At 43.0% G+C, this 12,764-nt stretch overlaps 1 protein-coding gene across 1 annotated transcript; it reads left to right on the plus strand.

The window, feature by feature from the left end:
* Positions 1-206: 206 nt before the first annotated feature.
* On the plus strand, positions 207-6,719 carry LOC147993157 (uncharacterized). Its single transcript, XM_087539243.1, has 7 exons — positions 207-1,203; positions 3,062-4,008; positions 4,160-4,256; positions 4,412-4,545; positions 5,189-5,310; positions 6,127-6,314; positions 6,619-6,719. The coding sequence occupies exons 1-7, from the start codon at positions 207-209 to the stop codon at positions 6,717-6,719; spliced, it is 2,586 nt and encodes an 861-aa protein (XP_087395369.1).
* Positions 6,720-12,764: the final 6,045 nt, after the last annotated feature.

Consider the following 12,764-nt stretch of genomic DNA (forward strand, 5'->3'; position numbering starts at 1 on the left):
GGCTCCCATCGGGAGTAGGAATGCTTCCACAAGATCAATTCTTACATGGTATACAGAGCTAGCCTCTTCCCTTCTATCTAGCAAAACAGAAACCAAACCCTATCATCGCCATGGCCGCAAGCTTGAGCGCCGTCGTCCTCAACCTCGGCGCATCTCCAACAGAAAAGCTTGCAAGGGGGAATTACCTCCTGTGGAAGGTGCAAGTAATGCCGGCGCTGCGTGGAGCGCAGGTGACCGGCCTCCTTGACAGCAGCGACGCCGCACCACCGAAGACGGTGGAAACCACCAAGGCGGACAAGACCACGGCCATAGAGCCCAATCCTCTATATGGCCCGTGGCTGTCGAAGGACCAGCGGGTCCTGAGCTATTTGCTCAATTCACTGACCCCGGAGATCCTCGCACAAGTCATCGGTAAAGACAGTACTTATGATCTTTGGATTGCTCTTACTACTTTGTTCGCTGCGCAGTCTCAGTCCCGGATAACAAATCTGAGGATCGCAATCTCCAATACCAAAAAGGGCAACATGTCCAGCAATGCATTCATCGCCAAGATGAAAAGCCTCGGAGATGAACTCGCTGCAGCGGGTCGCCCAGTAACCGATGGAGAGATGGTTGATTACATCTTGGCTGGACTCGATCGAGACTATGATCCCATTGTAGCAGCAGTTGGTGCCATCAAGAACTCCATTACGGTCGATGATCTCTTCTCGCAGATCTCTGCTTTTGGCCAGAGGATGGAGATGCTAGGAGATGGTCCAGGCGGGTTTCGCTCCTCTGCCAATGCCATCTACAGAGGGCGTGGGCAGTACAGACCAAGAGGAGGCCGTGGGCGAGGAAACAGGGGGCGTGGCCGTGGTGATCGCGGTGACCGCTCCTCCCCCTCTCCCGCTCGCGGCGGCGGCTACGGTGGTCATCAGCAACGCCCACGACAACAACCACAACAGCCACAACAGCAAGAACGGGATTATCCCGAGTGCCAGATCTGCTACAAGCATCACCCCGGCGGCGCAAGGGCCTACTGGCATCGGTATGATGAGGATCACGAAGAAAAGAAGGCCAACATCGTCACAAACTCCTACGGGATTGACACAAACTGGTATGCAGACTCTGGCGCCACCAAGCACATTACAGGGGAGCTTGATAAGCTGACGATGAGAGAAAGATACCATGAAGGTGACCAGGTGCACACGGCAAGTGGTTCAGGTATGGACGTTACACATGTTGGAAATTCAATTGTTAAAACCCCCTTAAAAGACTTGCATCTAAACAATGTCTTACATGTCCCTGATACATCCAAGAATATTGTCTCTGTTCATCGCTTTACCCGCGATAATAATGTTCTCATAATTTTTTACCCTTACTCTTTTGTGGTCAAGGACTTGGCAACGAGGAGAATCATCCTTAGAGGAAAGTGTGAGGGAGGCTTGTATCCACTCATATCATCATCTTCATCATGGTCGAATAAACAAGCCTGGAGTGTCACCAAACCATCTTCGGCAAAGTGGCATAGTCGTTTAGGTCATCCTTCTTCAGTTATAGTTCAACATGTCCTTAGTAAAAATAAGCTCTCCTATGAGCCTAGCCTTGAGTTAGTTTGTGATGCTTGTCAACAAGCTAAGAGTCATCAGTTACCCTATCCTATTTCCACTAGTATTTCCACTGCTCCATCGCAACTTGTTTTCTCTGATGTGTGGGGACCAGCTCCTACCTCAGTTGGTAGATTTTCATACTATGTAAGCTTCATTGATGACTATAGTAAATTTACCTGGATTTATTTGCTAAAGAAACGATCCGATGTTTTCCAAGTTTTTAGCAACTTCCAAAACCTTGTTGAACGACAATTGAACTCCAAAATTCTTGCCATGCAAACAGATTGGGGTGGTGAGTATGAGAAACTAAATTCCTTCTTCCAAAATATTGGAATTTCTCATCATGTTTCGTGTCCCCATGCTCACCAACAAAACGGGTCGGCTGAACATAAACACCACCATATTGTTGAAGTAGGGCTAGCATTGCTAGCAAACGCTTCCATGCCGTTGAAATTTTGGGATGAAGCCTTTCTTACTGCCACATATCTTATAAACATTCGTCCTAGCAAAGTCATCAACTTTGAGAACCCCATCACTCGTCTTTTTGGTATTTCACCAGATTACAAGTCTCTTAGAGTTTTCGGATGTGCTTGTTGGCCCAATCTCAGGCCTTATAACACGCGCAAACTTGCGTTCCGTTCAAAAAAAATGTGCCTTCATAGGCTATAGCCCCATGCACAAAGGAGTCAAGTGCCTTGACATCTCTACGGGACGAGTATATATCTCTAGAGACGTTGTGTTTGACGAGTCAGTATTTCATTTTGCATCACTCCATCCCAACGCCGGTGCCCTTCTTCGCCAAGAAATACTTCTCCTTCCATCCATGTCTCCTAGTTTTGATCAAGGGGGAGATAACAATTGTACTAACCAACGTGATAATGCTCCTAGAAGTGCTCCTTCTGTATGTGTGCAGGTCTCTGACGGAAACGGTGCAGAAAACGGTGTAGAAATTGGTGTTCAAAATGATCAAAACAATCTGTTATTTCATGTGCATGAAGAAGAGGGAGCAGGCGCGGTCTTCGAGGACGATTTGGCGGCGCCTGCCACTCCTGTGCGGGAATCCTCCTCGGATCACGGGCGCGCAGCAGCCTCGGATCATGGGCGCGCAGCAACCTCGGATCGGGAGCCTGCCAGCCGGGAGCGACAGCGCGGGCGCATGCAGCCAACCGCTGCGGCACGCTGCTCCCACATGCAGCCAAATACTGCGTCAGGCTCCGGATCGGCTGCGGCGACTGGCTCTGTGGCCTCACAAGAAACGGCCACCACACAGGAGGCTATTGGATCGTCTGCGGCTGATTCTGAAAATTCTCCTGGATCTTCTACATCTAGCCGGTCTGTGCATATTCCTGCGCAGGGTTCAGCACGACCAGAACCTGTTGCTACACGTGTCATGACTCGTCTTCAAAAAGGTATTAGAAATCCTAAACAAAGAACAGATGGCACAATACCATATGGCATGTTGTGTATTTCAGGTGAACCAGCAAAACTAAGTGATGCATTTAGAGATCCTAAATGGAAAAGAGCTATGGATGAAGAATATGGTGCACTCATGAAGAATAAAACATGGCACTTGGTACCAAGTCAGAGAGGTAAAAATATTATTGATTGCAAGTGGGTTTACAGAATAAAAAGAAAAGCAGATGGCTCCATTGATAGGTACAAGGCTCGTCTAGTTGCGAAAGAGTTTAAGCAAAGATATGGTATTGATTATGAGGATACATTCAGTCCAGTTGTTAAAGCTGCTACTATAAGACTTGTGCTAGCGATTGCTGTTTCCAGGGGTTGGAGTCTTAGACAGCTAGATGTTCAGAACGCGTTTCTGCATGGTGTTCTGGAAGAGGAGGTCTATATGAGGCAACCACCAGGGTATGAGAATAAACAAACACCTCATTATGTTTGCAAGCTTGATAAGGCTCTTTATGGTCTGAAGCAGTCACCTAGAGCTTGGTTCTTAAGGTTAAGTTTGCAATTGAAGCATCTTGGGTTTGTTCCATCCAAAGCAGATACATCTTTGTTTATTTATAATAAGGCACATACAGTGATTTTTGTGCTTATATATGTTGATGATATCATAGTAGCAAGCTCACCATCAAATGCAACTAATGCCCTCTTGTGTGACTTGAGTTCAGAGTTTGCATTGAAGGATCTAGGTGACTTACATTTTTTCTTGGGCATTGAAGTTAAGAAGACTCAAGATGGCATAATGTTAAATCAGGAAAAGTATGCTACTGAGCTTCTAGCTCGTATGGGAATGAAGGATTGCAAACCTTCACCTACGCCATTGTCTTCTTTAGAACAACTTTCAGCATATCAAGGAGAACCGCTTAATGAACAAGAAAGTACAAAATATAGAAGTGCTGTTGGAGCTCTACAGTATTTGACTTTGACACGGCCAGACATATCATTTGTTGTAAACAAGGTTTGTCAGTATTTGCATGCTCCTACCTCCACTCATTGGACATCTGTCAAAAGAATTATACGATATATCAAGCACACTGTGAGTTTGGGACTTCAATTCAAATGATCAAGTTCTACACTTGTTAGTGCTTTTTCTGATGCTGACTGGGCAGGATGTAGTGATGACAGAAAGTCAACTGGAGGATTTGCAGTGTTCTTTGGATCAAACCTTATTTCTTGGAGTGCCAGGAAACAAGCCACAGTATCAAGGTCAAGTACAGAGGCTGAGTATAAATCACTAGCAAATGCAGCTGCTGAAATTATTTGGGTGGAATCATTGCTTCATGAGTTAGGAATCAAGCAACATCGTACATCTTGTCTATGGTGTGACAATTTGGGTGCTACATATCTGTCTGCTAATCCAGTTTTTCATGCTAGAACCAAGCATATTGAGATAGACTTTCACTTTGTACGAGAAAGAGTTGCTGAAAAGAAGTTGGAGATACGATTTATTTCATCCAAGGATCAGTTAGCAGATGGGTTTACTAAAGCTCTTCCAGTAAGGCCGTTTGAGGAGTTCAAGAGAAATTTGAATATAGGATAGTTTAGATTAAGGAAGGGTGTTAGAATATCTGTTTAACTCTTGTAATCTAAACCTCCCTCCTATCTCTACCTCTCTCGTTTCCTTCTCGGACTCCTCATGTATCGATGAATCCTAGCGATCGTCGTAAACTTGTAAGCCACGACAGGGGCAATTCCTGTCCCCAATAAATAAACACAACGCGGCTCCCATCAGGAGTAGGAACGCTTCCACAAGATCAATTCTTACAGCTCTGACCTTTCAACGATGTTCAATCTCAATCAGCGGCCCTCCCTTTCCAATTTGGAAATGGCAGGCCCCTGTCAAATCAGCTTGTGTAATTACATTGTGCATATAAGTGATTCAGTGCAACGCCGGGCATTTAGTATCTCCGCAAGTATAAGGGCTGATGCATGGATCAACTCGAGATTCGGTGGAATGACTTGTAGGACAACTGATACTGCAACACATGCAGGTTTTAGTGTGGCAGGAGCTGTCTATTTTTTCCCATTGGGATTTCGTCTATGAGTTCCATCGAGAGGCACTTATTACTCTAGTAAGGGAGTTGTGGCATACATACCAATTCAGTTTTTCCTGTGTCACTCTTGTTCATCTTGTACAGTGGCTCAACGTGCTTCTTGCTCCAGCTAAGATTAGTACTATGCACAATGCAGAAAAGGGTGCTATGGATTGTGGAAGAATTCAGGGACCTCCTAGCTACTACAACTATGCTCAGGAACAATGGTTCAAGAAATTCAGTTGCAGAGCTCACATATAGTATTAGTACAAGTATATGGGGTCGAGAGGATTGCACCTGTGTGATTTAGATGCTGCTCAGCAATGAAGAAGAGTCGACTTCGACTGTAATTCCACCTGTGAGCAGTTATTTCAACGTGTTTGCAAGTTCTCCTTCAGTGATACATTCAATACGTGAATTCAGTTATAGAATGCCTAGTGTGACGACTGTCAAATGGGTTACAAAATTCAGGACTCTTATCTTGGGACAAGTTACATTGGATCTCCTTCTGGTTGCCATTAGTCCAACAAAAACACCTGTGGCCATTCCCTATTGCAGCCATGTCCACTCAGCAGCCCTCATTTCACATGAAGACTATTACTGAATCTGTGACTATACTGAAGATTTATTCCCCTGTAATGGAGTGATTCCAGTGACTCGCGAGTGGAACCTAAGAAGAATGGTCCTGACATCATCGGCAAATAATGAAGTTCTGCGTCTAACAATCTGTCGTCCCAAAGGTTGCGGCAGGCCTTGGTTGCTTGCTAGGTCAAACAATCTGTGAATTCAGATTTTGGGTGGTGGTTTCTGCAATGAAGACAAAACTGAATCTCCAGATAATACAGATGCAACTTGTGAACCTACTGGTCGTCAAACATGCAGTCTAATGCTTCAAATTAGAGCAAAAAAAGAAGATGAAAAGGAAACATTTGTAGAGGAGAAGCAGCCACAGGCAGAGGGTGGTGCACTGTTTTACGGTAACTAGCGCGAGTTTTGACACAGTGATGCTGTTATCACTGACTGTGGACTTTGCAGTTGTGTAGCTGCATATTTGATCTGAATAATACTTGGTCTGGTGGTAGTTCCACACTGGATTGGTCCGCAGGAGAGAATGAGGCGCCACAACCTGCAAGGAAGAACTGGGGCATGATCCCGAACGCTCTCAAGGTGAACCCGCGGCTGCTGTTCGAGGCGTTCTTGCGCTTCTTCTGGGCGAGCGCCGAGGCTGTCAGTAAAATATATAGGTGCTGTCAAATTTTCAGAAAATTCAGTTGGTCAGTTTGGTCAAAGTTTCAGCTGTCAGTTAATTTCTCGCGCACACATCGACGGACTTGGTGGTTGGTCCGGCCTGGGCTTGGTCGGTCCGAAAACAGGACTGCTCGGTCAGGGACCAAAAAAGTTGCAGCAAGCAAGTCATGCCCGCGGGTTCATAATAGATTGGGGCCACTATAGTAGTAGCCAGTGCCCAATAAGCATGGCTGGCTAGGCCCTCAGACACTGGCCTGGGCATAGATCGCAAGCGCCAACTCCTCCAGCGAGGCCGGGAACAAGTTCGTGGTGCGCCGGCGGGAAGGTCAGGCGAGGGTTCGACGTGCGCAAGGGGGACGCGCTGCTCGTGGTGGACATGAACCTGTGACCAACCTCCACTCCACTCCACTCGACGCCCGCCGTCCTGTGTTGCCCTTACCTTACTCAGTTGGTGGTGATCGACTTGGAGGGTACTACCTATCGATACACGTGTGCACGTGTACATACGCGTACTCCAACATATTTGCAAATTGCAATGCCTGAAACTGTTGTTTCTGAAAAACAGTTTACTGAAACTGGTCTGGTCTGAAAAACTGTTTGCTCACAAGTTTACTTACTTATATCTCTTGTGTTGGGAATTGTGTGAAACTTGTGGATTTATCAGCCTCCGGGAAGATGTTTGAAGGTTGGAATAAGCGTCGTTTGCTAGGGGGAGAATCATTTCCAAAGTAAAAAAATCTTCACAGAACCTTGATATGGAAACTATTGGTTTTGGTGCTCTTCAATTTGATACCAATCCTATATATACTAGAAGAACGCCCGTGCGTTGCAACGGGGCCACATTAACTTTAAGAATTCAATATTAATCATGCTAATAATACATTTAATATTCTCATACATATCAAGTGACACTGGCGACCTTTTTTGTCAATTTAGCAACGGGCTCTTTATATATATCAGACAACTCACTACTACTTAAACTACAACTATGGCTACCAATATTTTTTTTATCAATTTAGCTCAGCAATAGTGTCTGGCTTAATAGACTGCTTTGCATTCACCCCCTCAGAAGATAGAGAGAACCAACTCAACATGTCAGAAAATTAACAGAAATTTCATTTGTATGGCATGAACATATAGCAGGAGCACCAACACATAGATCAGCAGAGAGCAGAGCACAGCATGCACACACTCGGGCCATCTATATTATACACACACAGCAACGCACACACGCATCACGCTGGCATACACATACAGAAAAGTAGGCACACACGCATCATGTGCATTGGCCGGTGCGACGCACGCAGAGCAAGTACGTACGCACGGAGAGCAAGCTAGCAAGCACGCACGCGTCCAACCCCGCCGCTGCATGCGCTGGCAGAAGGTGAGGCAGCAAGGGAGACTGCACATTGAAGCTGTCCATGCAAGGCTGGAGGTGCTGGGCCGGCGACGGCGGTGTCGGGACGGCGCTTGATTCGTTCCCGGTGGCGTGGAGCTTGGGGCGGCAACGCGGCGATAGCTAATGCTCGGGGATGGGGGTTTGGGGCGGGGGCAGTCGACCCGATGGCTGGCGAAGTTAACGGGGTCGGGCGGCTGGAAATTCGGCGGGTGGCGGCGGCACAGCGCGAGGATGTGACAGGCGGAAAACTTAGCGGGCGTTCAACTACCAATACCCACGCCTTTTTTTAGGGGAATTGCTTATGAAAATAACGTGCGACGACGACTTAGCGAGCTGATCCCCTTAAAAAAGACATAGCGAGCAGATTCCCTTAAAACTGGTAGGAATGGATACGATTGATGACGTTGATAAATAGTGATGAATGTTGGCCTAATTTACTATCATCATGCATGGAAACGAATCATCAAGAAAAAGAATACTTCCTATTACTACACTCATAGGAAGCTTCCTAATCTCTGCTACCAAACAGTTTCTGCCCAAACAAGGAAGGAAAGTTATGGACGTGATTCGGAAGGAAACAAAAGTTATGAAGATTAATTAATTTAGATTTGATCTTTAGAGATTGATTGTGATTGATTCTTTTACATAAAGACATTAATAAATAATTTGCGTCACTATGAAAAGTTCTGATCCGTTCAGTTTTTTTCATTGTGTGAGAGGGTGAAGTGAAAATAAACCGATGAAGTGGGGGAGGCGACGAAAAAAATCTACGACGGTTAACCTACGAAAAAAATCGGACGAAAGTGGTGGGACAAAAAAAACCTGGAAGCGAGACTACCAACTGCTCCATTAAAAGTAGAGATATATGCCGCCGCTAGTGGAAGGCTTTGGAAGTTGAAAATCCAAATCACTTCAGTCTGCTCAGTTCAGCATCATAGAGAAGATACTGATCGATTTGTATTTTTAACCTGCTCTAGGACTCTCCACAGCTCACTTCTTCAGAGTGTCGCTGCCTCGGCCCCGGTGACGCCGGCAGTGAATCCACAGCTTTTTGCACCAAATAAGACATGGCTTCAGCCTTCAGGAAAACCAGCCAACTCTTGTGTTTCTCCTGACGGGAGAAACCTGTTTGAGTTTGCATCACGGTTATTATTATATATGTAAAATTCAGAAACTGTTTGAAGAATGTTGCGGTGACGTCAGCCTATACTGGTTGCTCCCTTATTCTGTCTTCTACTTCTTTTTTTGGAAACAAGACAGAAGATTTGCCATCGCGTAAACCAACCCACGAACCCAAACTCAACTCAGTCCAGATACGCTAGGAGAAGCGGCACTGGAAGAGGAGGTGCACCGCGAATTTAAATGGTCTTGTTCATAGACAGGGCACATGCCACAATTAGGCCATCCACAATCAGGGCAAACGATTGACTATCCACACGCGGTTTTGGATGATCAACCAAGCGAACAACTTGTATTTCGAAGGTGCCCAAACTGTGAAAGTCCTAGCTTAGTCCTTGCCTGTCACTGCATAAGCATCCATGCATCATGTTTAGAATTTTAAAACTTGGAATTGGGATGTTGAAACCCTAGCACCAAATGGAATTCAACCAGGTTCAATATAAAATCTTTTTCAATGAATCCAAAATGCCCTTCAAAAAAGTTCATGAGTTTTGAAAAAGATGCAAACCTTTGTCTAAAATTATGCACGCAATTCTAGGACATTTTAGGATTTTTTTTAATTAAGCCATAATGTATTCGAACTGGGGCATTTAATTGCTATAAATATTTTAAATGTTCGAATAATTCTGAAACTAGTAGAGGGCTTTTGGAATGATCCAAGCAGTGCCCACAATTATTTTCAAGAGTTTTAGAACTGATTTAGTATTTTTACTAAATCAAAAATAAGGTAGAAAAATAGAAAAGAGAAAGAAATAAAAAGGAGAGAGGTACGCTTAATAAATTTTCTTTAGAATTATTAATGCACTAATATTTTTGTTCCTCCAAATACCTAATGTAAAATGCTTTACTGGATACAGATTATTGAGCTACCAACTCATAAGCTTTTCATGGGCACGCAATTTCATCCTGTACTGGATTTAACTCAGGCCTGGAAAGCCATCACCACTTTTCTTAGGTAAAACATCCTCAAAACTATTACTCATATGCTTTTATTTCCTGCAGGGAAAGCTGCACATGGTACTAGTGAGCTACGCTTCCTCCGTTCCTAAATTAAAATTTTAGTGTTAGAACTTGTGATGTACATCAAAGTTGAAGTGGTGAAAAATTGGCTAAGACGTGCAAATACGGTGCTAATCGCATTTGTATACACCTATGATGATGACGAGGCATGCGAGCGTGGCGCGGGACCCATTGTCAGTGATGGAGCAATGAAGATGAGGTAGGTGCGTGTGTTTTTTTTTCAAAAAATGCCTTGTTTTTTCTTTATTTTTATCACACAAAAGCCCCGACAGGCTGGTCCCAGCTGTCAACAGCACTAATTTTAATTTTAATTGAGAAAAACGATGCCGTCAGGATTCAAACCGGTGACCTCTAGTACCTAGCAAGCGAAGAATTTAAGAAATACTCCCTCCGTTCCAAATTATTCTACTCGTCGTGGTTTTAGTTCATGATGACAAGTAATGCTTTAAGAACTCTATATAGAAACTGATGCCCATCAAGATTCAAACGGTGCCGTCAGGATTCAAACCAATGCCCATCCAACTAGTGCTTTAAGAACTCTAAAGAAACTAAGTTTATATATCTTCAGTTAGACAACATAAATAAATTAAGAATTTTAATTTCTTGATAAAAAACATATGCAGCCGCTGAAATTCAAACCAGCGACCTGCGCTCAGACAGGCGAGCAGGTCGGCCACTCCGACAATTGTAATTTCATTACACAAAAATGTCACACATCTTATATACTTAAGAAGTTCACCCCTACTGCTTGATTTATCTCAACATGCAGCATAGACACCTCAGCATTCAATCACATCTAGCCACGTCATATCCTATATCCTATATATTTCTAAGTAGATGATCCCCACCACTTTCATTATCTCAACATGTCACGTCACTAACTTCCCTGAAACGCATATATACGCAAGTAAAGTTCTGAGAAACCAACAGCAGCTTGGTTCCACATTCCTTTCTCATCAGTGGTTCCGTTTCCAACATAACAGCCAAACAGCCTCTCTCCCCTCCCACGTATAATGGCTGGCTTTGCCGCTACCTACAACATCCATGGAAGGCCAGCCCTCTCTCTAGAAAAAAATAGAAACCACTTTCCCCCTTAGCCACAGTAGTCCGGTGATCTCCACCTTGAGGTCTGGTCCTCCCGCACAACAGCCGGTCTGCCTTGCCTATGACTCCTCGCTATGGGGGTCGGGCCACTGCCACTGCCACCGGCCACCCACATCGTCTTGGAAGGAACAACCAAGTCGGCATGTGCATTCCGATATATGTGTTTTTTTTGTAATGCAAGTCAAGTCTTAATTTCGTTGCAATCATATTAGACATCTCCGTCAAAAACAATCAATTTCTAAGGACATGCATACCAAATGTTCAAGGTTGCATATCAACATCGATATTCTTAATTTATTTTTACTATGAGCCATTGGTTTACGTAAAGCTTGTATCAGCAACAATGTGCATTTTATATATCGCGCTATTCGTCACACTGGGTGAGGAATAGTTATTCTTCACCCTCTCTCTATTTTGACATCAATGTACCGTATTTTTATGTTTTGTAAATTTTGTCTTATTTTATACGTAAAAAGAGACTGTAAGAAAATATATACTCAACTAAAAAATATTTTACGTTACGTAAAATTACGAATATAAAAACATAGTGTAAAACATACATAAAATGCGATTTTTTCCTATATTTTTTATTTTTTATACCAAATTTTACGTAGTGAATCAATATAAATGTAACTATTTTTATTTCAAACTTAATTTATTTAGGAAGCGATCGTAAGATTACCTCGGGTGAAGAATAACTTATTCTACATCCTGGGTGATGAATAGTACTTTCCAATTTCATGGTCAACATTTTTCAAAACACATTTATTTTTATGTCTAATTTTTTATACACATTCTACATTTTTTGTATACACCAGGAACATTTTCTATATACATGTTTGACATTGTCCAAATACATGATAATATTTTTGAGAACATATATTTTTTATGTCTACTTTGTTCCATACACATTGTATATTTTTTATACATTTTTCTTATACATTCGAAACATTTTTTCTATGCACATTTAATAATTTTTAATGCATGATTAACATTTAATAAAAATAAAATATATATTATTATTTTTCTATATGCATCGTACTTTTTTTTAATATAGAGGAAACATTTTTTCTATACAAGTTTGACATTTCTGTAATGCATGATTAACATTTTTTTAAAGTCTATAAGTGATTATTATAACTAAAATATTCATAGTATTTTGAAATAAATATGAAAGAAAAAAAATTACAAAACGAATGTAAGAGAAGTGACAAAAGTAAGAAAAATAAGTGTTGAACGTCGCGCTGGGCCGGCCCAATCGGGTATCTGTCTAATAGAGAAAAGGTGGAGCAAAAAAGGAGAATGTGGTATTGAACCTAGGGTCGAGCCAATCGGGGTGGCAATGCACTTTTGTTTTGTTGGGGGATCACTGCCTATTGAATTAGAAGCAACGGCCGACTTGAAGAAAAAAAAAACGAATCATTTTTTTCCATTTACTAGTGGCATAGGGGTAATTCATGCGAACTCTAGGGGCAATTTCGCGGCGTACGATCAGAAGCATTGTGTGCATTATTATTAGGTAAATAATTATCAGAAGCATTGTACGATCAGAAGCATCTGTCTAATAGAGAAAAGGTGGAGCAAAAAAGGAGAATGTGGGATTGAACCTAGGTTCTAGGTGGAAGAGCAAGGCTCGAGCCAATCGGGGTGGCAATGCACTTTTGTTTTGTTGGGGGATCACTGCCTATTGAATTAGAAGCAACGGCCGACTTGAAGAAAAAAAAACGAATC

Source organism: Triticum urartu, chromosome 1A (assembly GCF_056163025.1).
Source record: "Triticum urartu cultivar PI428250 chromosome 1A, HENAU_Tu73, whole genome shotgun sequence".
NCBI lineage: Eukaryota > Viridiplantae > Streptophyta > Magnoliopsida > Poales > Poaceae > Triticum > Triticum urartu.